General features: G+C 42.0%; 3 protein-coding genes across 6 annotated transcripts in view; 2 read left to right on the top strand and 1 right to left on the bottom strand.

Annotated features, from left to right (window-relative positions):
* Window positions 1–239: 239 nt before the first annotated feature.
* Window positions 240–5,864, bottom strand: dnaja2b (DnaJ heat shock protein family (Hsp40) member A2b). The gene is made up of 9 exons (XM_008299716.1): window positions 5,757–5,864; window positions 4,485–4,544; window positions 3,879–4,105; window positions 3,698–3,778; window positions 3,429–3,562; window positions 3,142–3,338; window positions 2,889–3,033; window positions 2,056–2,183; window positions 240–1,965 (listed from the first exon to the last, which is right to left on the bottom strand). The coding sequence occupies exons 1-9, from the start codon at window positions 5,832–5,834 to the stop codon at window positions 1,777–1,779; spliced, it is 1,239 nt and encodes a 412-aa protein (XP_008297938.1). The 5' UTR covers window positions 5,835–5,864; the 3' UTR covers window positions 240–1,776.
* Window positions 5,865–7,255: 1,391 nt separating this feature from the next.
* Window positions 7,256–23,702, top strand: ppp6r2b (protein phosphatase 6, regulatory subunit 2b). 3 transcript variants are annotated; one of them, XM_008299717.1, is made up of 26 exons: window positions 7,256–7,533; window positions 8,811–8,989; window positions 9,138–9,300; window positions 9,429–9,527; window positions 9,900–10,086; window positions 11,951–12,088; window positions 12,195–12,260; window positions 12,401–12,513; window positions 12,601–12,714; window positions 12,979–13,099; window positions 13,467–13,628; window positions 13,735–13,968; window positions 14,075–14,139; window positions 14,230–14,345; window positions 14,462–14,547; window positions 14,652–14,729; window positions 14,820–14,917; window positions 15,001–15,058; window positions 15,264–15,385; window positions 15,483–15,658; window positions 15,779–15,935; window positions 16,096–16,175; window positions 17,157–17,367; window positions 17,583–17,606; window positions 18,419–18,565; window positions 19,956–23,702. In XM_008299717.1, exons 3-26 carry the CDS (start codon window positions 9,173–9,175, stop codon window positions 19,987–19,989), a joined length of 2,814 nt encoding a protein of 937 aa, XP_008297939.1. In that variant the 5' UTR covers window positions 7,256–7,533; window positions 8,811–8,989; window positions 9,138–9,172; the 3' UTR covers window positions 19,990–23,702. The 3 variants fall into 3 exon arrangements, with proteins under 3 accessions (XP_008297939.1, XP_008297941.1, XP_008297940.1); XM_008299719.1 differs by lacking the exons at window positions 18,419–18,565; window positions 19,956–23,702 and adding an exon at window positions 17,711–17,925; XM_008299718.1 differs by lacking the exon at window positions 17,583–17,606 and having other exon boundaries at window positions 7,257–7,533.
* Window positions 23,703–24,424: 722 nt separating this feature from the next.
* The window catches only part of LOC103370600 (MOB kinase activator 2), a 22,228-nt gene continuing 19,842 nt past the window's right edge, over window positions 24,425–26,810 (top strand). For both annotated transcript variants that reach the window (XR_520898.1, XM_008299714.1), the window contains exons 1-3: window positions 24,425–24,788; window positions 26,361–26,500; window positions 26,633–26,729. Coding sequence is in view for 1 of the 2 variants with exons in the window: in XM_008299714.1 (XP_008297936.1) it covers window positions 24,706–24,788; window positions 26,361–26,500; window positions 26,633–26,729 (320 nt within the window). In the remaining variant the exon portion in view is untranslated. The remainder of the gene's footprint in view (window positions 24,789–26,360; window positions 26,501–26,632; window positions 26,730–26,810) is intronic.

Below are 26,810 nucleotides of genomic sequence, written 5' to 3'. Positions count from 1 at the left end.
GCTGCTCATCTGAACTTAGTCCTGTGTTCATCATAACTGTCAACATCCAACTACATACTGCAACAAATGTATGGTTTTCTATGTATTTACAATCCGACCCACCAATTTTCAAATAATAGCCTTTAAGTGTAAGTATGCAACTTTTATATACGTGTTATTCCATTTTTTGTGGTCATATACTGTTGGTGTACATTAAGAAAGTGCAGAATATAGGCTACGAATATGAAACAAAACAGATCTCAACAAACTTGTAGTTGTTTATTATACAGTTTAATTATCTTCTTGACAACCATAAGCATCAACAATAATGTAATTTATCAATGACCCCCTTTAACTGTGTACACATTATCCCCGGTGGCCTAAATTACATACACAATGAGTCCCAAAGGTGCATGTTAACGGTCTACAGTGGTCCCAATAACTTTCCTTCATGTGATCAAAACATCTATATGTTGGCTCTATTGGCCATAATTCACTAGTGAAAGAAAAGGTTGTGACTACAGAAGGGCACTGCTGTAGACTTTAAACGCACCTATGGACTGGAACTGTATTTATTTACAGGTATGTGGGAATGGGAGTATCGTTTCATGTCAAGGGACATAGGTTTGGCTAACAACTCTACGATGGGGGGATATGTATAATACAGAGGGTTTGGTGCGGGCCCAGTGGTTTTTCTGCAGGAGAAGTGGACCTCTCAGTCCTGGTGAGCAGAGGGAAAGTAACTGTCGACATGGGGGATATTCTCAGCAAATAAACATTCAGTTTTTTCCTCCTTAGCTAACTTTAGAATGTGTCCACTCGCACTGCAGTCCGACACAAAGCAGGAATACCTACCACCCCTAAGAAGCCAGAACATTCCACAGCAGCTCCCACACACTGAGCCACTGCAATACACACATACAAAGTACACAAGTGTGTCCTCAGCTCAAATTAAGAGTACACAACTTCAAGTTCTGTGGTCTCAAACACACTAACATTCACACAAAGACAAGAAAGCTCAAAATCCAGACTAAAAAAAAACAAAAAAACGTAATGCCTGACTGGCAGGTGCTATACTCAGGGCTTTAATATTGTATAAGCATGACAGCTACGAACTGAACAGAACCAGCAAATCCCATCTTCAAAATATGACAGGTCACCTTAGAGGACGAGGCGGCTTAAACGTGTGGTTCTCTGTGGAGAGGACGCACTTTTGGGGGATGTACTCAGGTTAACTCTTACGGCAGCAGGGCACTTCAATAGCAGTGAACATACTGAAATTTAAACAGGTGTGGTGTCAGATTTCTCTGTAGTGTCTGGACCCTGCATCTACACGGCCAAGATCTTCAGCAAGAAGCAGCATGCGCTTGTGTGTGACTGACTAAACTACACCTTTTACAAGATAGTCAACAATATTTGCATTTTATACACTAGACTTGTGTTTCCCACAGTGAAAGGTAAAAGCTTAGGATGAAAACAGGGAGGTCCAAGTCAAGTTCAGTCAGTGAACCTCTGAGAATGAGACCACCTTCTTGCTGGAGTCTTTGATGAGCACTACTGTCCATAAACACAAAATGGTCATCACACGTCCAGGATCTCTCTGACTTATGGGCACCATGGAACTGAGGAGGGTGGATATTTATGTGTATATGTATTTGTGTTTCTCTTTTTCACGGGGATCATGAAACGAGAGAAGTGTGCGTGTGTGTGCAGCAAGTCTTGAATGGTGTTTGCGATGGGGCTTAATGTTTATGTATTTATGCTTTTATGTGTGTGCAGGTCTATGTATGAGTCTTTCTATTGGTGTGCGCACTGCACCCCTGGGCCATGATGACCCCCTTCCTCATCAGAACTATCATTGTAGGCCTCTCTCCTGGCTCCACCTCCTGAACCTTGACTCCTGTCAAAATCTGTCAGGTCAACCTCCTCTGCATCTGCTGCGATAACAGGATTTTCAGCGCGAGCAGGCAGCAAGCACTCGAGTTCCTGAAAGAAAGAAAGAAAAATGCATCAAGACAACTCAATCAGTCCAGATTAACATTGTGCAAATCGGGATATTTATCGACTGCAACTCACATTCAGTTTTTCAGGGCTAATCCAGTTGTTTTCAGGGAACTGGACGTCAAACTTGACGTAAAGGTCTCCCTTCTCAAATGGATTTCTGTACTGAGGCATTCCTTCTCCTTTCACCATTCGAATGCAGCCTGCCACACACACGGGAACAAAATCATGCAGATGCAGGTTTTATTAAGATGGATCTTTCATTATTTCTCTGCACTGATTTGGTTGAGAGTAAGGTGAAGATCTCTCCCTCAAATCTGTTCTCCAGCTGCCATCAGTCACCTTATCTAGTCTGATGTTTGTAGTCACACAAATATAAGTAAGTAGTGTTATCATTAATTGAAGTGGCATCTCTTTTGATAACAGATTTTTGTTGTTGTTGCTCAACATCAATCTGTAATTACAGTTTTACAATCCAGCATGGTTCTGTTATGCACTTTGGTCTTGCAATTTACAAGCTGTGTAATGTATATTATGGCACAGTAAGTCTGCATTAGATACTTTTACTGATCTTTTGCATGAAAATTACTGCAATTGGATTTGATTTGATTGTGCGACAACTCTGATTGTCTGACAGTCAGACAAGCATTTAGGTTTTTTTAGCATTCATCAGAAAAATATATATGTTTATAACAACAACGTGACGGTAGTTAGAAAAATGACTTCTACATGGAAACTTAGGCTCACTGTCTCCTGCTGTTCCAAAAATAGCCGTTTTAATAGCTGCAGTAAAACATTAATTCCCATGTGATAATCTCCTGTCTGCTTAAAAGGTGAGCAGATTGAAAAAAAAAGCTAGAACGCCATTAAGGAGAGTCAATAAATAAATGTGGTGCAGACTTGCTTACCTGGCTCGATGACCTTGCCAGGTGGGTATTTGACAAGCAGTTGACGTCCATCCAGGTGTGTGACAGTCATCTGGAAGCCACACAGAGCTTCAACCAGGCCAATACGTTGGACCATGTGAAGGTCACTGCCGTCACGGCGGAATTCCTGTTTTAGATTGAAGTTTGTTACTTCAGTTCATTACAACGTTTTTCTCAAAAACATGATAACAAACAGCTTCACATTCAATATTAGGAGCCATCTGTGTTCAGATACCTCATGTTCTTTCTCTTGTAGCACCAGAACGATATCTCCTGGTTCAATGCCTGGTGCTTGGTCAGCTTCCCCAGAGAATGTGATTTTCTGTCCGTGTCTCATGCCTTTGTCCACATGCACCTCCAGAAGCTTGGTCTCCTTACACACCTTATGACCCTCACACTTTCTGCAGCGGTCCTTCTCATTTATCACCTCACCTGCACAACCACACACATGATTTCAGTGCACTGTTTTGTTTGAAATTGTACGTTAGCCTTTCAGCATGCATGTGTTTAAGGACATATTACCTTCTCCGTTGCAGTCTGTGCAGACTGACTGCATTTGTTGAACCATCCCTGGGGCCAGTTGTCTAATCATGATTCTCATGCCTCGTCCTCTGCAGGCCACACACTTCTGCACTGCACCTGCCTTTCCCCCTTGACTGAAAGTCAACAGTCAAGTATTTAGCGCTGTTATTAGGCATTTCTATCTTCTATCTATTCTATCAGTCTCAGCTTTGAAACTACAAATCAATATGCTTTTAATCACAACGCTGAAACATGAAAAGCAGACTCACCCATTACAGGCGCCACAGAGCACATTCTTACTGAGCTGCAGTTTTGTGGTTTTGCCATTGTACAGGTCTTCAAGAGAAACTCTGTGAGACAAATCAGTTGTAAGAATGCGTAACACATTTAACACATTATATTTCAGCCATTTATTGAAGCATCTGAACCACATCGATGTTTGATACTCACTTCAGAGGGTGCACCATATCATCTCCTCTCCTCCTCCCTCCATTGCGTCCTCTGCCTTGTCCACCCATGAACCCAAACAGTCCTCCACCAAAAATGTGAGAGAAGATATCGTCCATGCCGGGCCCTCCGCCTCCTCCCTCCCGTAGCCCCTGTTCTCCATAACGATCATAAAGCTCCTTCTTCTCTGGGTTTGTCAGAACCTCGTAGGCAAAACTTATCTCTTTAAACTGAAAAATGAACGAAGAACAATCAGACTGCTTGACACAGCGTAAGATCCAAAGACATTCATTGCATCACAACAAGGAGCCCTTTTACAAAGTAAAGAGCACCTTAAAAAAGAAAAGTCTAGTTTGTACTGTCACGTTCTTGGAAAATCAGAAAGGTACAAGTCATAAGGCAGTAAACATCAAAAGTGGATTTGCTTTTCTCTAGAGGAAAGCCATTTCAGAATCTGTACTCTGATCCTCAAAGAGTGGGGCTGTGTGATCATGACAAATGAAGTTGGCATCATTTCTTGTGCCCAATTGTTGAGCTACTGCTTTTGGCACTGTTGCTAGTCCTAGTGTTGCTGCTGCTGCTAACGTGATATGTTTTGGTGCATCATACCTTGTCTCCGGCATCAGGATTCTTGTCGGGATGGTATTCTTTGGCCAGTTTGCGGTAAGCCTGGAATAAAACCAAAAATCAACATGAACAAAGCTGTGTAAGTGACCTGAGCTCTGGTGTCAGTGTCAAACAGGTTGCTTGCAAATCACTAAAGTGTATTAACTGTCCTGACTAGCCAAGGGCTTGACTTGTGGGCCTGCTGTCAAAAACATCAGGAGACAGGCAAGTGCATGGCTGCCTTTGACATCTCAGAAACCCAACAAAAACTCCACGTATAAATCTGCAGTTTTTGAGTTTCTGGTAAAGCGATGACTATTATGATCTCATGACCCCACAAACAAGAATGAAAGTAAAACATTGTGACACATAAAAAGGTTTTGAAAACGAGTAGTACGTTCTCCTTTTGCCACCAAGAGGCCTGCTGATTTTTTGTTGTTTGTTTAAAAGCGCTGTTGTAACGGTTGGCGATAATTTTATCTATTTGGTCGGTTTAATGTACAGAATATGAAGACGAGTACACAAGCAGTCACAAACATTAAATGGTCTCAAGTCATCTTTTGCAGGGGAGGCAGTGCTGTCGATTATAAACAAATCTGCAATTGCCTGATGTTTGAATAGACTTTAAGGTACACTATATGCGAATGTTTTTTACTACAGCTACACGAAGAGTGACATTAACATTAGCTTATAACCCCCACACAACTTTACCTTCGGCGTTAACGCAAATACTGTTTTCATCGCATGTTCATCATTATTTAATGTTACACTGACGCTGTTAAACACAAAGACGACATTACTAAGTGCCTATCATTAGCGAAGTCACACATTTAGCTTGTTTCGTTGCTAAATCGGTGGAGACTATTTGCTGGAATGTATCATCTAGCGTTAGTAGCCGGCAAGCTAATCACACTCGTGGTCATCAATGTATTTCTTGGTTTTCGGACAGGCCAACTCCAACCTTATAATGTGTGTACGAACAACAAAAATAACAAACGTTATCAGCAATTCGCCGCCACCAACGTATAGCTTGTATTATCTTTTCTAAAGACGCAGTGCGATAAAGTACAGCACAGTTGTCTCGCTCGTTCTACTGGCTAGGCTAGCAAAGCTCGCTAGAGTAGCTGATGTACATCTTAAGCTAGCGTTCAGTAAACGGAGCTAGCTCACGTCCATTAGCTTGTTTCTAGGCCACATTACACAGGTGACCTCCCTTCCTCGTTATATTCTGTTTTAACACTAACAAATTCCCTTTCCGTTTCAACGGACACGTACCTTTTTCAGTTCATTTTCAGAGGCGGACGGTGAAACTCCGAGGATGTCGTATAGCTTAGTATCCGCAACGTTCGCCATGATGCTAACCGGCTACCACAGAAAGACCTTCTGCGGAGGTTCAGCTGAGCGACGAGCCGACGCAAGACTCACCGGCTGGGACTGTCCGTGTCTTTGCCAGATACTGCAGACACCCACTCACTAACAGACGGCAACCATATTATTCCCCAAAACAGTTGCACTGCTTATTTATTTACGTATAGTTTGCCATAAAAAAAATAAAAAATAAAAAAAATAACTATGAAACACAACGTTACATTTAACTCAACATTTTCCAATTAATATACGTTGTGAATGTATAATGACTCAAAAGATTACATGGTGACTATGTAAGGCTCAAATTTTCGAGTTAAGGCTAACTTTTAGACTTCCCCAGTGAAATACAGAATAATATCCACTTTAAACATTTATTAATAATAATTTTGTTCACTGACAACCAGACATTGCATTTAGGGAGAGAAGAGGTTAGGGAGTGTCTTTAAAGTAGGCGCATCGTGTGAAGTTCCTCTGTGGGTCCTTTTCCTTTCATTGTATCTTCAAATCCTGTAGTTTTTATAGGAATTACATTTTCTGGGCTTAATCTAAAAAGGCACCCTGGGGACCATGTTTTTGACATCAATAAAGCTTTTCCCTAAAAAAAAAGAAGAGGCTTTTGTTTGTTTGTTTGTATTATTGTTTAAAGCCCACTTGAACGTTGTACATCATAAAGATCATCTTTTCTGCTTATTACTTTGGGGCTAGTTTCTATTTAGAGGGCAAAACCTACAAATAAAAATGGGGAAATTTTGAAAACAGCATCAGCATTAATAATTATCACATCCATAATAATGACATAACAACATAAGGGGGCACTGATCATTGTGAGAACTTTAACCTTTGATACCTCAAGTGCATTTTGTTAAAGTAAATTGTTGAAATATTTTTTTTCACAGCCAGCCTACAGAGACTTGACTTTGTTTTGAGTTTTGCCTGACAAGGTTATCATCACTCCATCTTGTTTGTGTTGACAGGTGGTATTTGCATACCTGTAACCCGACACAGTGAGAAAATCATGCACAGGTGCTGCAGTGGGTTATAATGATATAATAATATTCAATATGCGGGGTAACTGGGCTTTTCAGCAAAAACTCTACAGACAGAAAGATATGGACAGTCCCTACACTACTTAGACTAATTCATTTCAATTGTGCATTTGTCTTAAATCTTCTTATTGCATTCTCTGCCACAGTTTGAAACTCCAAGCTGGCGTTTATTTACTTTTATGTAGAATAAATGTTCCTGGGAGGTATGGATGTGAATGCTAAATGCTGCTGCAGTATCCTGACAGCAGTTTTTCAGGGTGACAGCAAATAAAAAAAAAAAACGGAGCTCTGTTTACACAGTTGATGGACAGCCGAACTTTTGATTACGTTTTAGGTAGTCGCCATTTTGATTTCCCAATCTGACAGATATATTTTTTGTTGTTGTTGTTGTTGCTGCTGCTGCTGCCCGACTGCTGAATAATAATTTGCAGCGTGTCAACACAGCCCCCCTCGGCCAGGGCCAGTCGCCGCTGTAACGGCAGCGTAAATGACATTGCAACCGGGGAAAGGGTAGCACCGTTAAGCTAACAACGCAGTCCTGAACGGGCTGCTATGGGCCTCCGGGTGACCTGACAGCCAAAGTCGCCGAGTTGCGGTTCAGCTTTGCGGACGACGAGCGTTGAAGCGATGGAGCAAAGGTAACGGTCGCTCGTCTTGGGAGAGAGGATGAAATATGAGTAAACGTAGCGTGAAGCCCGAGCCTCGCTGTCAAGTGGTCGGAAGTTAGCGCTCGGTGTGAACCAGGAGGACGTTGTCCCAGCACTTAGCACCGCAGCTCATAAATAACTGACCTATCTTAGCTTTCCATCTAACCGTCGTCGCTCTCCGGTACCGTGTTTAAATAGTTTTGATAACGTTAGCAGCGGGAGTGAAGCGTCTTGCTAACGGGCTGCTTTACCATCTTTGTATGCAGGGTAAGTGAAAGGCACCATCGTTTAGCGCCGGAGACGCGCTGACAAAAATAAAAACGAGATAAGTTAACGTGAAGTTACTGTATGGACGAGCTAACTAGCATTAATTCACACTAATATGGCCGTTAAGCTGTCTTAACTAATGTACGCTAATAGCTAACAGTAATCGTTTCCAGCTGATCTCAGGACGCCTGACAGGCCTGTGTTAAAGCTGCCCATGGTTGTGCACTTGTATTTAATTTGAAAATGAGTAAACCCCTATGGTAAAATGATGAATTTCCTAAAGTCAGATCCCTGCAAACACCTGTTTACGATCAACATGTTTGCTCAAGGGATGTGTACACTCGGGCAGCGCACTTAGGGATCGTTATTATTATGCAATCAATTTTAATGGTGTTTTCTATTGAGCAAGTTATGTCCCAGCCTCATTTTAGACTGTAAAACGATACATTACCTTCTTCAGACTGCTGACTTTGTTTTACAAGCATGTTGGATCAGCCATGGGACTCAAGTAGATTATATACTGAGACCTTGGCTGGTTTCATTAAGATGGATCCTTCACTGTTTCTGTGTACTGATTTGCTTGAGAAGGATGTAAGGTGAAGATCTCTGCCTTAAATCTGTCCTCCAGCTGTCATCAATCATCTTATCTAGTTTGTAGTCATACAAATGTAAGTAAGTAGTCGTATCATTACTTAAAGTGACATCTCTTTTGATGACAGATTCTATTTTATTTTTCTTGCTCAACATCAATCTTATCTCCAGTCCTTATTTGCTGATGTAGCTGTGTGTGTGGGGCCATCTTCAAAACAAGCTGGGTGATGTCAACAGCAACAGATGTGCAGCGCTAACACAATTACAGATGCATTGCTTCCTCCTCTTTCCAGCCTAGTCTCTGCACTTAGCCTGTGTTTAACTCCTCTTCTTGGCTCTGAAGAAGGCAGAGCAAATGTGTCCAGAGATGATTTTGTAACATTTGTTGTTTCTTGTCTTCTCATTACCAGGTTGAAAGCAGTCTCTCCAGGGTTTGTGTGTGTGTGGTGTTAGTATGAGTAAAGTGGGTGTGTATGTGTCTTGACTGTGTGAATCTGCTGTTGCTCGCTGATGTCCAGGCCATGCAGGATCTATAAACCAAATGGGTGTTTAGCAAGAGCCGACTGAGGATACTACTCCTTGTCTGAACGTAAGAGCATCCATCCATGCAGGCAGTGCTGTGTATGGTATCTAGAAAGGACTGATGCAGCACACAGTTAAACATTTATGTCATTCAGTAACTTGTACAAGCATGCTGCACAGGCATGATACTGATCTCTGTGCCACATCCTCTTTAGGTCAGCAGCTAAGTGTATGTTAAGGTGACGCAGCCATGTTTTGGAAGTTTGATTTACACACATCTTCGCATCTGGAGGCTTTACTGGACAAGGAGGATGTCACGCTTCCCGAGCTCATGGATGAGGAAGATGTGCTCCAGGAGTGCAAGGCCCAAAACAGGAGGTTTGTGTGTTGGTTTTTCTTTAGCACGTCCTCAGCAGCAGACTAAAATCATCATTACATGTCAGTATTTGGCCACTTTTGCTTCTGCTAACTGGTGCTTCTTTTCCTCTTCATCATGGATTTTGTAGACTTCTCCTGTTCTTGTGCCAGGACCAGTGCATGCAGGATCTGGTTCGTATGATCACTACAGAGCCCCCTGCTGGTGTAGAGGAGACCAAGCGCTTCAAGTAGGTGTAAAATATGCTGATGTAGTATACTGTATCCAGGAAAAAAAAAAGTGTTTTGCTGGTGCTGCACTTCAACATTTCTCTTACCTGTCACTTAGCAGTGGAGTCTAGAGCTTGAAAGGGCTCAGATTGGATTTTTTAAAAACGGTCTTGAGCTAACTAACCAAACCACTGATGATGCATTTAAATTGCAAAACTACGTAACTGCTCGTTCGACAATCAACCTGTGAATATCGCAACAGTCCTGTAAGGGGAAAATGTTGTTTTTCCAGTTTCACTTTAGAACACAATGTCCTCAAAAGTAGAAAATGAGGTAATGATTTTGTTTATGCTTCATTTTAACGCAAGTTGTGTTCTCGTCATTTATTACAGGTATCCAAATATAGCATGTGAGTTGCTGACATGTGATGTGGGAGTGATCAATGATAAGCTGGGTAATGAGGAGCCTCTGCTGGAAACTCTGTATGCCTTCTTGGAGCAGCCATCCCCGCTTAACCCCCTCCTGGCATCTTTCTTTAGCAAGACAATTGGGAACCTCATAACACGGAAGACTGAGCAGGTAATACACATACACTCACTCTGCTAAATCAAAGGGCAATCTCAGGGAAGATGACAGCTGCATTTGTGTGTTGTTCTGATTTAATTCACAAAGTCTGAGGGTGCTTATGGCAAGATAATGGAAAAAGCTCTCTGTGAGAATTACTTTCACCTGAGATGGCTGTAAAGTTTTGTTTCTCTTGAAACACCAACAGGCAGTTGTGCCAGCACACAAGGACATGCACAAGGTGTAGATTTTGCCCTGTTCACTGACAGGGTCTGGTGATTTCAAGATAAGGTGGACTGTTTGTCTTGCAAGTCCAGAGCAACAGATCTAGAAAATGAAAGCTTTGACATTCTGTATGCATATTACTGTTTCAGAGCGGATGTTTGAAATGACTTTAGTGACCCTCTGACCTTGAACACCATTTGGGTCCAAGACTGATTGATTTAGATACTAATGGGTGCACTGATTGTTTGCTGTGGATACTGTCACCACTGTCAGATTTCCATCTTAAAACAGAGAAAAAATATGTTTTCTTGTGTGCAGTGGTGATATTTGTTTGGAATGGTGCACACAAATGTATGCTTGTGTGTGGGTACAAGTGATATAAAGACATAAAGTTACTTCCTCTGTTTATGTAAGCCATTGGTTTTGTCCAGTGCTTTTTTTTTTTTTGGATTTATTGTCCTAATCTCAATCTCCACACTCAGACTTTGAGGCACATTCCTGCTAAGTGTGCAAGGACTTAGGGTTGTCTCTCTGTCAAATCATCAAGTGCACGAGGGCTCTGATGCAGACTTATTATGCACCCTATCTGTAGATGCACATATCTGTAGACTTTCCTGGGGGGCATGCCCACAGTTTGTCGCATGATTGGTGACATATAAACATGGTTGTCCTTATTGACAAACCAAGCATGGAAGGTGCTGAGAAAAGAATTCCCTCAGACATGTATCTGTAAGTGATAACAGCTTGCTCCGCACTGTTGTGAGAATCTATTGCATATTTGTAGAGATGGTTATATTTCGAGTCAGACGTTCACATAGGATTCACAGATGTTCAAGGCTTTCCTGATTTTTCATATTTTTGCTAAAATTTGTGAACACTGTAATGTCACAAACAGAGTGATCAACTGAGCTACTGATCAAACTGCGAGTAAACCACAAGTCCACATTCACTTTTTAAAAAATTTGAAATGCCAAAGCATTGTTTCTAAGCTACGCGTGTTGTCACAATAGTGTGTTCCATTTCTGCTTTTTATACAATTTTGAGCCCTTACAAACTCACACACTCAAACGCTACAGCTATGACATCAGTTAAGTCTGTGAGGATTCAGTGCGCAGGCCTTAGGGTGGAGATTGAGTTGGGGGTGAAGTTGCTAAGTGGTCCTTTGAGAGTTTCAGTGAAGCAACTCAAAGGACACCTATCTTACCAGAGGCAGCCAACTGATACAGCTGCTGGTAATAAATGGACTGACTCTGGGTTTTTTTTGTGTTTATGTCAGTTTTAAAAGTCTCAGCCTTAAAGCTAAACAACTACTGCACTGTGAAGACTGTGCTGTGCATAGAAACTGCAGAAATAGAAGAATGTCCTGAATTATTTGTACTTGCACAGGTTTTGAAATATCTACTTTTTGACCTTGTTCTGCTGCCTCTAAAAGTTGCAGGTGAATGCAGTTCAAGTTGCGCAGCCAAAAGCACTGACAAATACAAAAGATAAACAGAAATGTTTCAAGAACTAGTATCTCACTCCCCATGATATATGTTCAGTCTAAGAAATAATCCCAGAGATAATAGTTGACAGCAAGGTTACATGTCTTTGTCCCAATTTTCAGTTTTCTATTTTGTGTAGTGGTGTTTCCTGTGCTCTATTCTTTGTGAAGGTGATTAGTTTCCTGCGACGGAAGGAGGGATTCCTTTCGTTGGTCCTGAAGCATATTGATACGTCGGCCATGATGGATGTGCTCCTACGCCTTATCAGCTGTGTGGAGCCACCCCCTCTTCGACTCGAGACTCTTACTGTATGAGAAAAATGGGCATGCATTCAAAGTTTTACACAATCTATTGGGGGTGGGTTTTTTTGTGCAGATTTTCTGTGCAGTTATAATGTGATGTTTTTCTCAACAGTGGCTGAATGACCAAAAACTGGCCCAAAGACTCATAGAGCTCATTCACCCTGAGAGAGATGAGGAGGTCAGAGAGACTTTCAGGATTTTTATATTGATAATAAATAACTATTTTTTTGATTTAACGTATACATTCATTCACACTCACAGACTTCAGACAAATTTAAAATACTGATTATCCAAGTTTTTTTTTTCTTTCTCTCACAGAGGCAGTCGAATGCATCTCAAACTTTGTGCGACATCATACGTTTGAGCAGAGACCAGGCCAATCAGCTCCAAGAGATGTCACAGCCAGACCCCTTGCTGACTGTGCTGGAATCGTAAGTCAGACAGATGCACACACACCGGTGTTCACATTGTCCTTAGAGGACGCAGAGGCAATGATGTATTCCACTGTGTTTCTACAGGCAGGAGTGTGTGGAGCAGTTGTTGCAGAATATGTTCTCAGGAGAGAGGACTGAGAGCTGTATCGTGAATGGGATTCAAGTTCTTCTCACTTTACTGGAAATCAGGAGGCCTGTGTGAGTGACAGACTTCAAATCGGTTTTAAACAGTGGATTCTATCAAGTTTTACTTTGCAATCATCACTAATAACATTTTCATCTGAACCCAGGCCTCTGTTATTTCTCTAAGCTTGATGTTGTTTGTGTACATGCAATGACAATGATGGCATTTGATTGATTTTTGATTTGATTTGATTTCCGGTTAATGTGTTTCATCACTCTTGTGTCTCCTTTATGTGCTAAATGTTTTAAACATGTTTTTTTTTTCTGTGTTTACAACAGGGTGGATGGTGTAATGGATGCTCAGGGATTTGAGAGAAGTTACACTGTTAACAGCAGTATTTTGCTGGCCATCCAGCCACACCTGATACACTTTCACCAGCTACTACTGGAGCCACCCAAGGTACATAAACAAAGTTCTCATTATGTTTAACTGTTGCCGTAGGAGATAATTTACAATGCATGATAAGTACAAATAATGAAATGTCAGAGATGCCACAGTGTAATTCATTAGGGTGTTAGTCGTGGGCAATGTGAAAAGCATCAAAAATGATGAAAGCGTTTGTCCCACAGCTAAAATCACAAGCTTGTGTTAAATAAGAACGTGCTAAAAATGTAAAGCATGTTCTCATTTTTGCCAACCAACCAGCCCCCCTTTTTTTTGAAGTTATGTTTCATTCTCTGCCGCCTAGACACCTCTAGTGTACGGTAAAAACCACTAAACCGTGTTTCTCCAAATTCCTCTGAGCCCTTTATCTGTGCATTTTTAGCGAGAGCCAATGCTGACTACTTTGGGTGTGCTGGAGGAACCACTGGGGAACACGCGTTTGCACGTGGCCAGACTAGTGGCTTCTCTGCTTTATACCAGCTCTGCTAGCCACGCAGTCGTAGCACAGGAACTCTGCAGACTCAATACAATGGACCTCCTTCTGGTGAGATGGTGAAACACACTGTATTTGTTTTTAACAATTTCAAACAACAGTGTTGAGAAAGTGACAGTTGCAAAATGCCTCAATGGAAAATGCTTCTGCTTTTTAGGACTTGTTCTTCAAGTACACATGGAACAATTTCCTGCACCTCCAAGTGGAGCTTTGTGTTGCTGCCATCCTCCGGCCCTGCGCCCATGAAATGAGACTACAGCCTGGTTTGGGCTCCCATGAAAAATTCAAGCCTGAACAGGATGCATCGCAAGAGCAGGATTTGACGGAGACTCTGACCTCTGAACCTTCAGCCACCTCTGAGAACTCTGCACACAACTTAATGGTGACTCACGTAGGTGTCTCTGCTTGTGCCATTTGTTTGTGCTACCAAAATGACCAATGTGGCGCCTCTTTTTAAATTCGAGCAACTGAATGACTCCATCTTTGTCTCTTTTAAGTTGTTCCAACACTGCCACCTTGTCCAGAGGATTCTGGAGGCCTGGGAAGAGAATGATAAAATGCAGTAAGGAACTTTGAGATCTTGACATGGTGGTGTTATTGGTAATGAGCAGAAATCTATGGATTTCCAGAAGTGTGATACTTTTCTGTTCAGGTCAGAAGGTGGTATGAGAAGAGGGTACATGGGACATCTGACCAGGATTGCCAACACAGTGGTTCACAACCTGGAGAAAGGCCCAGTTCACACCCAGATTAGTAGCCTCATCACAGGTATGCATGCACACTCATTCCTATGTGCAACAAAACAATAGCAAAAGTCGAAATTCTCCTATTTGCCAAGTTGACTGAATATTGCTTACATTATGCTCTTGTGTTTTTGGATGTAGAGCTGCCAGAGGACTACCGAGGGCGCTGGGAAACCTTTGTGGACCAGACACTGTCAGAGACTAACAGGAAGAACACCATAGACCTGGTAAACCTTCACACATGCACATCTATGGTATCAGATAGCTGTTTTCAATTGTACATGCATTCAGTTTTGAAAGGTTTCATTTAAACTGGTGTTTCCGGTTTCAGATTGGCACTGGAAACCCTCGTCCTTCCTCTGAGGATGATATGGAGAGCCCCTTCCCTAAAGAGCTGACAATACAGCAGGTATACATTCATACCAACACAATCAAAATATTTAGGGCTTTTATTATGAGCTACTGAATTCTAACTATTCTAGCGATGATGTCTTTTTAGGCCTTTTCAGACTATCAGATCCAGCAGATGACGGCGAACTTTGTGGATCAGTTTGGCTTTAATGATGAGGAGTTTACTGATCATGATGACAGCATTGGGTAAATTACCTGACATTCTTCTCTCTTTGCCAGTGTATTCTTTTGACTGTGTTCTGACTAAGTGAAGCCTTCTCTTATTTCAGGGCAACGTTTGACCGGATTGCAGAGATCAATATCAACATTGATGCAGGCCAGGACAGTGTGAGTTGATGTAGTTTTGTACAGATCTGTATGAAGTTTTATTTCTGCATTTCTTTAGAGTGTAAATGTGATTTTTAAAAAAGATGCATTGATGTTTTTTTAGCCACAAGGGGGCATAAAATCAAGTCAACTTGACAAGTGGTTGACATAGGGAGCAAAGAGAGCTGCTGAGACCATATTTAAATTACCCACCTGTTTATTGCAGGCCAACACAGCTGTGTTTGAGGCTTGTTCCAAGGAGAGGATTCAGCCCTTTGATGATGATGAAGAGGACATCTGGGAGGAAAAAGAGATCAACTATGCAACACAAACCAAGTCTCGGAACAGGTAGACACATGCCCCTAAATAAAGATGCTCTCAACGTTATGAATACACTTTCATAATTTTGTTCAGTCAGACATTCAATTATTTTATTTGTTTCAAGGTTTGGTGGGTCACGATCCTCCCAAGGCCAAGCAGCCAGTAAGACTTGTGAAATGACAGGAGCTTCTGGCACTGACGTCTCTGACAGAGCAGCAGACTCAGACTCTGAGGAAGGAGAAGACCCTAAAGACGACCTGGATCCTTTCTCAAGTCAGGAGCAGACTGAAACAACTAAGAGTGAGACATGTTATGTTGTTTAGTTATGTATAGATGTTTTTCTGTACACATACTTTAGGACTAAAGCAGGTTTTGAGCAAGTGTCTCATGTAGAGTGTGCCTGATGCATTTTGTTCTCAGGTACTGACTGGGTAGCAGACTTTGGAGAGGTGAACTCAAAGGCTCCTGCAGCAGGAGTTGGCTTTGCAGCTTGGGACTCTCCAGTCTCTCAGCCAGCTGCAACAGAGGCAGAGGAGAAGGGATGGGCCAAGTTCACCGACTTTCAGCCTTTCTGTTGGTGAGTTTGTGTTGTCAAACTATGAGGAGCTTATTTAGACATTGGGTACTGTATGCTAATCATCATTTGCAGCACCCTTTCAGTAGTTACAAAACGACACATTGAGGCAATTACGGAATTTTCTGTGGTTTTTTGAATCTGTGGGGTTTATGTCCACCAGCTCTGAAACAGGCCCCAGATGCAGCTCTCCCGTGGACTCGGAGCTCAGTGGATCAGACAACACCAAACCAAACCAGAACCGTAAGTTGCTGCAGTGTGGCTGTTTGACTAATAATATAAAATGTAAATGTTTAGTAGTATCCAAGCTAAAACTGAAGAAAATGATCAAATTGGAGACAAGTCAGTAAAAGCCACCAGTCTTCACTACTGATGTGCACCAACTGTTTAACTCTATATGTCATGGTCCACGTGAATTGATGGAACATTGATGGAAAGGGTGCATGTTAAAAAAAAAATCACTCATTGTGGGCTTATTTGTCACTACAATAAAAAGTTCTACAACTATAGATAGAAGTATAAAGAACTCAACAATGTCTTCTGTGCAGTATAACAAAGTTATAATGTCGTAAATTATGAAAATGACAAACTGCAGTAGAATGTCTTAATTACTTATTTTACAATGATTGAAAATGCCTGGAATCAGCATGTACACTATTCTTCTAAGTGCCCACAGTTGTTACCAATAGTGGGGAAAACTGGTGGCTTCACTTACCATAGATATTTTACTACTTACTTTTTAATTTATTTCTATACTTACCTCCTCTCTGTCCTGTGTAAACACCGTCTGTTGTGAGACATGTAGGATACATTAATCTTAACAAAATATCATGATTTAAGTGTAGATTTGATTTTCTGACTGAACAGATGAGTATTTCAAGGACCGTCGTGAAGTTCAATATCCGGCAATTCTTCCTATTTTTACAGTTTCTAGCTCTGATGGTGTAATTTTGTAGTGATGACATGCCTTTCAAACCTGCCAATGGGGTTTAGGGTTCAGAGGGTTGATTAAAAAGTAATAACAAATCATTTGTGATAAATGTTGACAGTTTTGGAAAAAAATAGCTTAGGATTAAAACCTGGGGCCTTTTAGTTGGCAGACCTTGACTGAGAAAAACACCAAGTAATGTACCGGTAAGGCACATAGAGCCACTGAAGCTGAAATGCTTACTCATGCAATGACCATGCATCAATGTAGTATTTCTTCCCCCTCGCTCTCCCCAGCCTGTGTGTGGAGTGTGTGCGTGGCAAGAAAAGCTCCACTGGTGGCATCAGACAGCTCTTCCTCCAGCAGCTCAGACAGCGAGGAGGAAGAAGGCAAGACAGACTCCACATCCAGTGAGACGGTCACCACAGAGACCATCACCACAGGTGCTGGCAAGGAGACCATCCGGCTCACAGTGGACGCCAAAAATGAGAGGGCGGTTTTCACCAGGTACACAGTCTCACACACAAATACTGAGTAGCCGCTCTGTCTGGTGCAGTGTGAAACTATTGTAGTTTCACATGCTTTTCTGAGTCCTCCTTTCCCTTTTCCCCCCCTCCAAACTATTTCCTGTACAGTTGTACCCCCCCCCCCTTCTCTGTTTTTCTTCTGATATCATCCTCATCCTGTCTGTTCCTTCCTTTCTCATCTCCCCTTGACTCCAGAGTATTCAGACCTGCAGTCAGACGGTATGTTGTGCTTGAGGTCCTGTGCTCTGAAGTGTGGAATGCTTTTCCTGAAGTTGTATGAAGGATTTCAAAACACGTTTTTGTTTGCTTGTTGCATTTAACAGGAAGTGGAGTAATAATCCCTTTCATTTAGGCCAGTCCTAATTCATGAAAACAATGCACTAACCCACAACTAGTGTAGAGGACATGTATGTCCTTGTGTGAGGTTTAGCCAATGTTCTCAACACGTTCTTTAATTACCAAACACCAGTGACAGAAATATTTGTTACCTTACTAATTCAGTTACACCAGACATACAGCAGTGTACGATCACTGCCTGGTTATGTGACAGATAACTCCCTTCTCAGTCATAACATTGATACGAGCCAAGTCAACATGATTTCTTTCCATTCAGAGCACCCCCACCACTAACAGTCTGTCAGATAGCATGCTATAAACAAAGGTTGCTACCAGTCCAACATATCAACATTCTAACAAACCAGTACATGAGCAAGTTACTAACAGTGCACCAACATGCATGCTACGGTTCAGTAGGTCCTATTCTGAACTCGAGAACCTTAGCACAAAAGGATTTTTTCAGTTACAGTCCTCTGTGTGCTGGGAGAAACGGAGCAGTGGATGCACAGGTTGCTGTAAGCACCAGCCATAGTAAAGACCAGGTGGACTGAGCCCAGATCAGATCACTTTGGGGAGATTTAGCCAACAGCAGAATCTAGTATCTACATTTTATTCTTGACAGTATGAATCCAGTTGACAGTCTCCTGGCTGTTTTTCTAGTTTGTTACAGCTTCTTTCTTATTTTTTTTTCCCAGCGAAGCCGATAAGGTGCCAGTAGAAGGACTGTCCATCAAAGACAAAGGGAAAGGCAACGATAAAGAAAGTGAAAAAGGAAAGAAACATGGAAACTGTTCCAACCCAATTACCGCCAGTCCAACTAACCAGTCGACTGCTGCCACACAGTAAGTGTGTGTGTTTGTATGTTTTGTATACAGCCGAATAGAGACGTTACCCATCCCCTGGACGAGTATAGGATGGGTAATGTCAGGCTTTTAACAGTATTACTGCTCCAGTTGAAGCTGTTTATTCATCTGGTATTTTAACTGTACTCTCTGGTTCTTTTTATGATTTAGTTAAAAAATAAATAAATAATAATAAAGAACTGAATTGACAGTCTTTATTTATTTTCTCTCTTAGTTAAGTTTCCTCCCTTCCATTCTTCACTTCACTTCAGAATAGAAGAATAGAATAGAATAAAACTTTATTGATCCCTTCGGTGTAAAACCTCAGGGAAATTGTTAGTTAATGTTAAAGTTAAAAAAAGCAACGAAGGACTCTTTTTTTGACATTATTTTTTCTGTACTGTATTAATAGTTGTATGTTTTAATACTTCTACCCCTGCCAACACCAATATTCAGTTAGAGGAAGGCTGAACAGAGTTTGTCTGCAGCACCCAAATCACAAAATCCTTTGTGCTCTGGAATTCCAACTTTCTCAGTGACAGTTCACACGATGCTCTGACCATTTCCAACAGATTTTGTAAACACAACTGCAGCTAAACAGTCTGCTGGTTAATGGTTGCTTTAATCATTAACCCACGTTCAGTATAATTTAGTTAACACCGTGTGAGCGCTCTCAGCTGCTGGCGTACACAACAAACCTGGACAAATAAGCATAAATTACGAACTAAGAGGTGAAAAACTGCATTTATGATGAACGTTTGCTGGATATTTGAACAGACTGACTGATCATGGTTCGGCTCTTACATGCGAAACACTGCACTTGTGTCTAGGGCTGGACCCGAATAGCCGAATAGCTGACTATTCGTTCGCTGTGCTCGAATCGGGATATCAATTTTTTTCACCACCGCGCAGCACCCCCAAATATTTGTGACATTCGTCATTAATTGGGGCCGAACATCCAGAGAACAGAAGTTGCTGTTCGGACCAACCCTAATTGTGTCAGTAAGAATCATCAGGCAAAACATCATTAAACCTACAGACATTTCTGACCTCCCAAACACAGGTGTAACCTGTTATTATAGAATTGGCTGCATTCCATTTAGGTGTGTCGGAGCCTTGTTCTTTGCATTGAAGCTTGCCTGTGTAGCTTACTGTTATACCTAAAGTGGAATTGTTAATGTTATTACCTCTGTTTTTCTGCTTCATCAAGCCAAATGTATCTGATTAGGAATACTGAGGGGTATTGAAACTTAGCTGACAAACGTTTTGGTGCTTTGGGTGTTGTAAAGCAAATTCATTTCACCTCTTTTGGATTTGGTTGATCAGATGAGGTCTCAGTGAGTGACCAAAAATGTCTGAATTTCTGTCTCTCTATATTTTTACCTTCCAGAGAGACGCAGTCATCCGCTAATGGACCGGCCTAACGGTGCAGTACAGGCACACACTTCATACCTGTTCATACAACACACAGCCATGCCACCTTTGCTTCCTGTTAGCAGCCCTCCAATGCCAATTTTGTTGTGTCTGAAGACATGTAAGTGAGTGGAAGATCCTTAGCACTGAGGTCAAACAGTATTTATGTTGGACGTCAGACAGCTACACATGGGTAGTCCTGATGTCTCTACAGCGCCTTCATGACATAATTACAACGCTTCAAAGAGAAATGTGTGTTTTATAGAACATTTGACTGTGTCAGACACCCAAAAGCCCAATTGTGTTACATGTGGATTTTTTTTCCCATTAAACTTGGGAAAAGTAGGCACCCTTTAGTGTTGTGACAAGCAGAGGTGACACATAGTGCCAGCTGCACTTTAATCTTAAGAAAACACTGAAGTCGAAAATTTGAAACTTTTGTTAAATTCAGCACCAGAATTTCCGATCGTTCGAGCCCGTCTGCACTCTGGGCTCGAAATCACAGCCCAGTGAGTTTTTTCTAGCAGAGCATTTGACTGTTTACACTTTAGTAATGAAAAACTGTATTCAAATAATCAGCCAAGATTACAAAAGCCAAGATGCTTGCAAAGCTAGCTAGCCACCATTTTGTCTTTAGCATTTCAGTGTATGTGCCAGGCAGACATCTTACTCGTGCAAATGTGTGAGTGACAATAATTTGGCTTTCCTCCTCCTCCCCCCGTACATCCTATATAGATCATTTCTCAATCAAGTATAAATTTATTTGCTTTGATCATGTGGGATATAAATGCTCTCTTGTTAAATCGGAGCATCGGATTTGGGGGGGACGATGTGTCACACTTCCTCCTCCGACAGATTCATGTAGTTTAGAGGTGTGTGTGCTGTTGTATCCATGTGTGTAGACATGTGTACATCAACGTGTGTGTGTGTGTGTTTGAGCTCTGTCTGAGGTACAGAGTGTATTCTCAGGTCATAGACGAAGTATGCAGAGGCAAAGAAAGCACACCTGTGTAACGCACACGCGCACACACACACAGTCGCATACACACATGTATACACAAACCATATCTACAAACACATGCAAAAAAAAAACAAAACAAAAAAAAAACGACAGTGATGTGCACATACCAGTTCATACCACCCTCAGAGCTGTTTAAATGTAATATTGTGAAATTTGAACCTGTATTAGGTTGTGGCTATTCTTGGTAATATGTAAACGTAATATAAATGTAAACAGTATATATAAACATTATATCTATTTTTGGAATAAATCCAATGTATGGGAAGGCGGTTGTTTCGCAGGTTGCAACGTGTGTATCGTATGTGTGTTGTACTGTTGAAATGAGGCAATAATGATGTCTTTGTTTCGGTTAAAAGGCCAGCATCAGTTCCTGTTCCTTTGCTTACATGCTTCCTTCATGGAGGTTTAGGAGTGCGCATGTTGTGAATGTGAGTCGGTTGTCTGCGGTATGTCTTCCGTAATGTTTACTTAAAGGCTCGTTTATTACAACTTGGGCGTCGTTTCCATTTATCACTTTAAAAAAATAATATTTTAATTAATTAATAGTTTATCAAGCCAAATATGGGTATAAGGGGAAGTAACAGTAATCATTAAAAAAAAACATCACCATCAGAGACGATATGTTTAATTTTATGCTTTTATCGTTTTATTTGTGCATACATACTTGTGTAATGTGTGTAATGAGGGATTAATGTCACTGAGCTGAACAAATCTGTCAAATATTACAGTCGTCTATCAACAGAAACCTATTAGGTAACTTTTTTTTTCTAATCAGTCAATTGTTAAGGTAATTTTTCAAGCAAAAACTACCACACATATCTTTGTTCTAGCTGAGAATTTCCAGCTTTAAGTCCTTGAGTTTTGGACTGCAGCTGTTTTATAGCATCATGTTAGGTTTTAACAAATTGTGAAGGGCTTTTTTTTTTTTTACTGTCTCCTGACAGTTCATAGATTAAACAGCAAATCTGTTCATCGAAAAAAAAGAAAAAAAAAAGTTCACAGGAGAGTTTTCTTGTAAACAAACAAAAAAGATGTTTACACCCAGCGTTACACAACCAGACGCAGTGTTTGTATCCTGCAGCTCTCACACATGCGCTGAATTCTTTCTGTCCTAATAAAACTTTGTTGATTCGCCGAATGTGTGCGACTGCTGGCGTTATTATGTATCGCATCACTCACATTCTTGCACACGTGCTCCAATGTGGATGCAAGACGAATGAACTCATAAAAAAACAGCTCCGTAAGTGCTACCAGAGGTCAAAAAACTGCACATTTGAGTCAATGATGGAAATCAGCTTTAGCTGCAGCCCCACTATCAACACTCATTTGGGGTCCAGCCCCTCGTCTCTCTTGAATTGTCATCAGCCTTCATGTTATTAGCAATTAACATGTTTAATACAATCTAATCATATCCAACAGAAACGAGCCAAGTTGTAATAGACCAGAATTATCCTTTAAGTTTGCGTGTGCTAGACAGTCATGCTTTACTTTATCTTTCTCCTCGTCTCTCTCTTTCTCAGGGCAGGAGTTGACTTTAATTGCATACAGTATATGCCTACGGAATGATTTACATAGATTGTTGTATTTATTTTGAAAGCACTTTTTCCAAGAAGCACTTTTGATTTGTATTCGGTGGCGCTAAGTGCCACCACATTATTCCCTTCTCAAAGAGGCGGGGATGTTTGACTTGAATGAGTGAATCATGTAGATACTCTAGATTACTTCTTCTTCTTCAATGCTTTCTGCCAAAGTGTGTCTTCCCACCAGTGTACAACTGGGTTCCATATCTGTGAAGTAGCCTCCCTTTCTTGCAGTGGTCTTACAGGTCTAGATTTATCTAAAGCAGTCTTTGTTTGATCCCTCTATCGTTTCTTTTTTTTTTTTTTACGTCATGTGATAGAGTTATCAGCAGCAGGAGGGGATGACACAAGTCAAAGAAAGACTTTGAAGATTCATCTTAGATCACAGCCTTTTTTTCTTTTTCGTTTTTGCTTTTATCTGTTCAGGGCTTTGAGCTGTTTGAAGTGGAACTGCACAGAGAGTTAGCATTGCTTCATGTCAGGGACAGAAGAGAAAAATAGGGCTGTTTTTTTTGTCAGGGTTGTGTACAGGGTCAGAATATTTCATCCCCTCCGTCGCCAAACCTAAGCACTGCATCTGACCCTTACCATCGCGTTTTGACTTGTGCGTGGGCGCGCGTGTGTCTTCTTCACTTTGGGATCGTGTGCAGTTGAGCTACGGGTACGTTGCGATGTTATGCATAATGGCATGAGGTACGATACGGTCATTTTTAAGTGCCATTAAGTTTGCACATTAGCCTCATTCACCTCATTGGGTATGTGCTGTATTGTGCCCAAAACTTCAATGGAGAAACGATGGGTGTTAAGTTGTTACTTACCCATTGCTTGTTACTTACACTGAGGCCATTTCAAAGTTGAACGTTTTTCCCACGAAACAGCTTATCATCATATTTGGGTACGTGTGTGCGGATGTGCGGTGTGGGGGGAGTGCTGGGAAAGGCAGCCGTTGTTGTTAAATGCCTTTTTTTTTTTTTTTGTTTATGTGAAGCGGACTGATGCTGGTGTTTTTTTTTTGTTTTGTTATTTTATTTTTTTTTCATTTAGAGAGTAATGTGTCTGTTACCTGTTGTCAATTTAGCTTGTACATTCAGATATGAACCTAATAAATATGTCAGAGAACAAACATGAGCCTCTGTTTGTCTCACACTTACAGCCTGCTGTTAAACACACATACAGTACAAACACAGAGCGAGCGGGAACAGGACTCGCTCTTTGGAGTATGTTTACCTTAGGGGCAGGTGAACAAGTGGATTATGTTGCTTCCTGGTCCGTACTTGGATGTCTCCTACACATTGTGAGCTGCACTCGCGATCAATGCTACATCCCCACACTATCTCCCCCCCTCTGCAATCATAAACCTGCCTGCACATAGATCTTACTTTGCTGCAGGCAGAGGTGAAATGAGTTCACGCAACAGTGGAGGAGAGGACCTGAAGACCTTTCTTTTGTGCTGGTACACTTCTCATATTCTATATCATTGCTCTTTCATTTGTGGGTGTGTGGTTTCATTCCTTGGCTTCGATGGGTGTCATTGCATTCCTCTATAGCTCGGGCACAGATACTGAACACACCTGCTGCTCCAGCCTCTTCACTACTCATCTCTCCGCTGCCTCCCTCCCTCCTTCTTTTTTTATCTTTATCAACTTCCATACTGCAAAACCACCTTTAACTTTGTCACCTGCCTGCTCACTGTGCAGAGAAGAGCACACATGTAGAAGAGAGCACGTATTCGCAGAAAGGGGAAGAAGGCGTGTTTTGTACTTTAATGGGTTGTGGAGAAACCTGCCTGTCTGCTTGGAGCTGAGAGAGGAGGAGCCTGTGGGGTGTGGGGACTCCAGACAAAGGAGACATAAACACACTGACACTGGATCACTGGAGCAAAAGGAGAGGAGAGACGGCTGGAAAGCTTCACTTTAGAGCGAAGGAGACAATCCCCCCCAACTCCTGGACTACTTTTGCTGTATTTCGTGAAACTTTTTTTGTGTGTTTGTCGGCCGTATGGATGTGAATGTTGGAGCGGTTGTTGCCATATGTTGCCCGTAGTGTGTAGAAGTGTGTGGGTTAGTGTGTTTGGGATGGAAAAGTGGAGCTGGCAAGACCAACAGCTCTGCTCTTAGCTTTATGCCATGGGGGGTTGCCATAGTTACCCCTCGGCTACGGAGGCAGACGGGAAGACTCTTCAGCCTTCTGACATCAGCAGTGACAAACTGTAAGTTGGATCTCTTCTTTCTTTTCTATCTGGGAATGCATTCATGCAGTCGCCCTTTACATACCGCTGTATTTAGAAAGAACAAATGTCAAAAGCAGATGCAGTTATGTCCTTTAATGGCCTGGAAGAAACATGACTACAAATCTGGCTGCACATGGTTTACAGAGGAATGTTCTCTAGATAAGAGTGTGTGTTACATATTTGTCTGATGGCATCAGTGAAGGTGGATTCCTCTAACAGCGGGAACACATGTTGAGAAGTAATTTGAACCAATACAAGGAGAGGCACTGGGAGAATGTGCTTTAGCTCAGTTACTATGCAAATGTTTGCTCTGGGATGAATCTTTTTACAGCCAGCTGGCTGCGCTGAGGAGGGCTGTTTATTTCATGCTCACGGCTGAGGTAAAGGTGGACAGATGGCCAAGAGCAGGAGAGCAGGGTCACAGAGGAGCGTGTTTACACACAAACACAACATCACAAGTAGCTCCGGGTTCATTGTGTTTGTGTGCCGACAACTGGTAGCCAAGAGGCAGTAATTGAGTTAATACCACGGAGCTGGAGCAGGACAGGATGTTAGCAGCACAAGTTCCTGTGGACACTGGAAAAGTTTGTCGTGGCTTGGCATGGATTTGCTTTACTGTACCTTTGCAATGTTTACATTCTTTTCTGTCACTGTCCCACCCTGTCTGTCCATTCCGACCTTTACTTTGGACAAAGACCTCCTGTTTAAACCACTAAACAAATTCTCCCTGCCCAGCCCTCTCACACACATTTACACCAGGGGGAGTGAAGCCCCATAGAGAGCGCTGTGTTTTCCTTATCGCAGAAGCCAAGGTCACGCTGAGTAAACCCTCAGCTGCTGTGCGTGTGAAGACATCTAAAAACTGAGCGTGGCAGCTGCCTGATCCGCTACACTTAAATATTCTCTTTAATCCAAAGCACTGTCTTTTTGTCTCTTTCTATCAAACAGAGCAGAGCGCTCTTCCTCATCGCAGCAGAATACCTCACCTACGTGCTTTGAATAGAGTCAAATCGAGCTGCTAAGTTTGACTTTCCAGTACACATCATTCACTCCCTGCGCTCGCTCTCTAAAGCTGTCACTAGTTCCCTTTTCGCTGATTAGTAAGCTCTACCTGCAGCTTATCAGTAGACATGTGAACTGATGAGGGAAAGACAGGTTTCTCTAAAGCCAGCAGGCCTCAGCACTCAACTCCGCATTATCTTCCACAACATTACTCCTTTCGCTTATTTGCTTTGTAGCACTGACCACTGCAGCAGTCGGCTTCATTAACAGTAATCACTCTGGCTCTGAATTGACTGCCTTCATTACATTAACTGCTGCTGTATGGGATGTTCAGGTCTGCAGTTACAGCAGTGCTCGTATGTTTGCATGCGTGGTGTGCCAGCCGCAGAGGGCAAGACAGATGAGAGCGTGTAAAACGTGTTATCGACTGACTGCAGCAGGGGTAATTAATCCGCTGACCTATCGGTTGTTTTAGACAGCGATATTTTCTGTCTCCCAGGCTTTCTCTTTCTGTTGTCTGCTTCATTAACTCTGCGCTGTCTTCCCAAGGGGAATTAATAACAATAATCAGGAAGAGCGTCCGTATCTGCAGCAGCAGTATGTGTGCCAGCGGATCACACACACCGACATGTTTGCCCTCACAGCGCTGCCGCCTGGCGTCGACAAGGCAGAGTGGCTCGCCAGCAACAGTAAGTATTAACAGATTTTTGTTTGTTACCCCCCCCTTTTTTTTTTCCTCCCTTCCCCTCTCCCACATACTGCAAAAACAATGAACAGCAATATGTGCAAGATGCAACGTCTGTCTCATTGATTTCTTTCAGCTGTGGCATTTTTCAAGCACATAAACCTGTTCTCAAGCGCTCTGTCAGAGTTCTGCACACCCAGCACCTGCCCCACTGCCTGTGGACCAGGCAACACGTAAGTCACTTAGCAATGCACTGCATGTAAATGAGTTCACCCAAAGGAGTTCACCTCAATCATGGTAGATAGATAGATAGA

This window comes from Stegastes partitus, unplaced genomic scaffold (assembly GCF_000690725.1).
Source record: "Stegastes partitus isolate 25-593 unplaced genomic scaffold, Stegastes_partitus-1.0.2 Scaffold1451, whole genome shotgun sequence".
Classification (NCBI taxonomy): domain Eukaryota; kingdom Metazoa; phylum Chordata; class Actinopteri; family Pomacentridae; genus Stegastes; species Stegastes partitus.
Note: the sequence above shows the minus strand (reverse complement) of the source record. Positions and strands in the feature narration are given on the sequence as shown.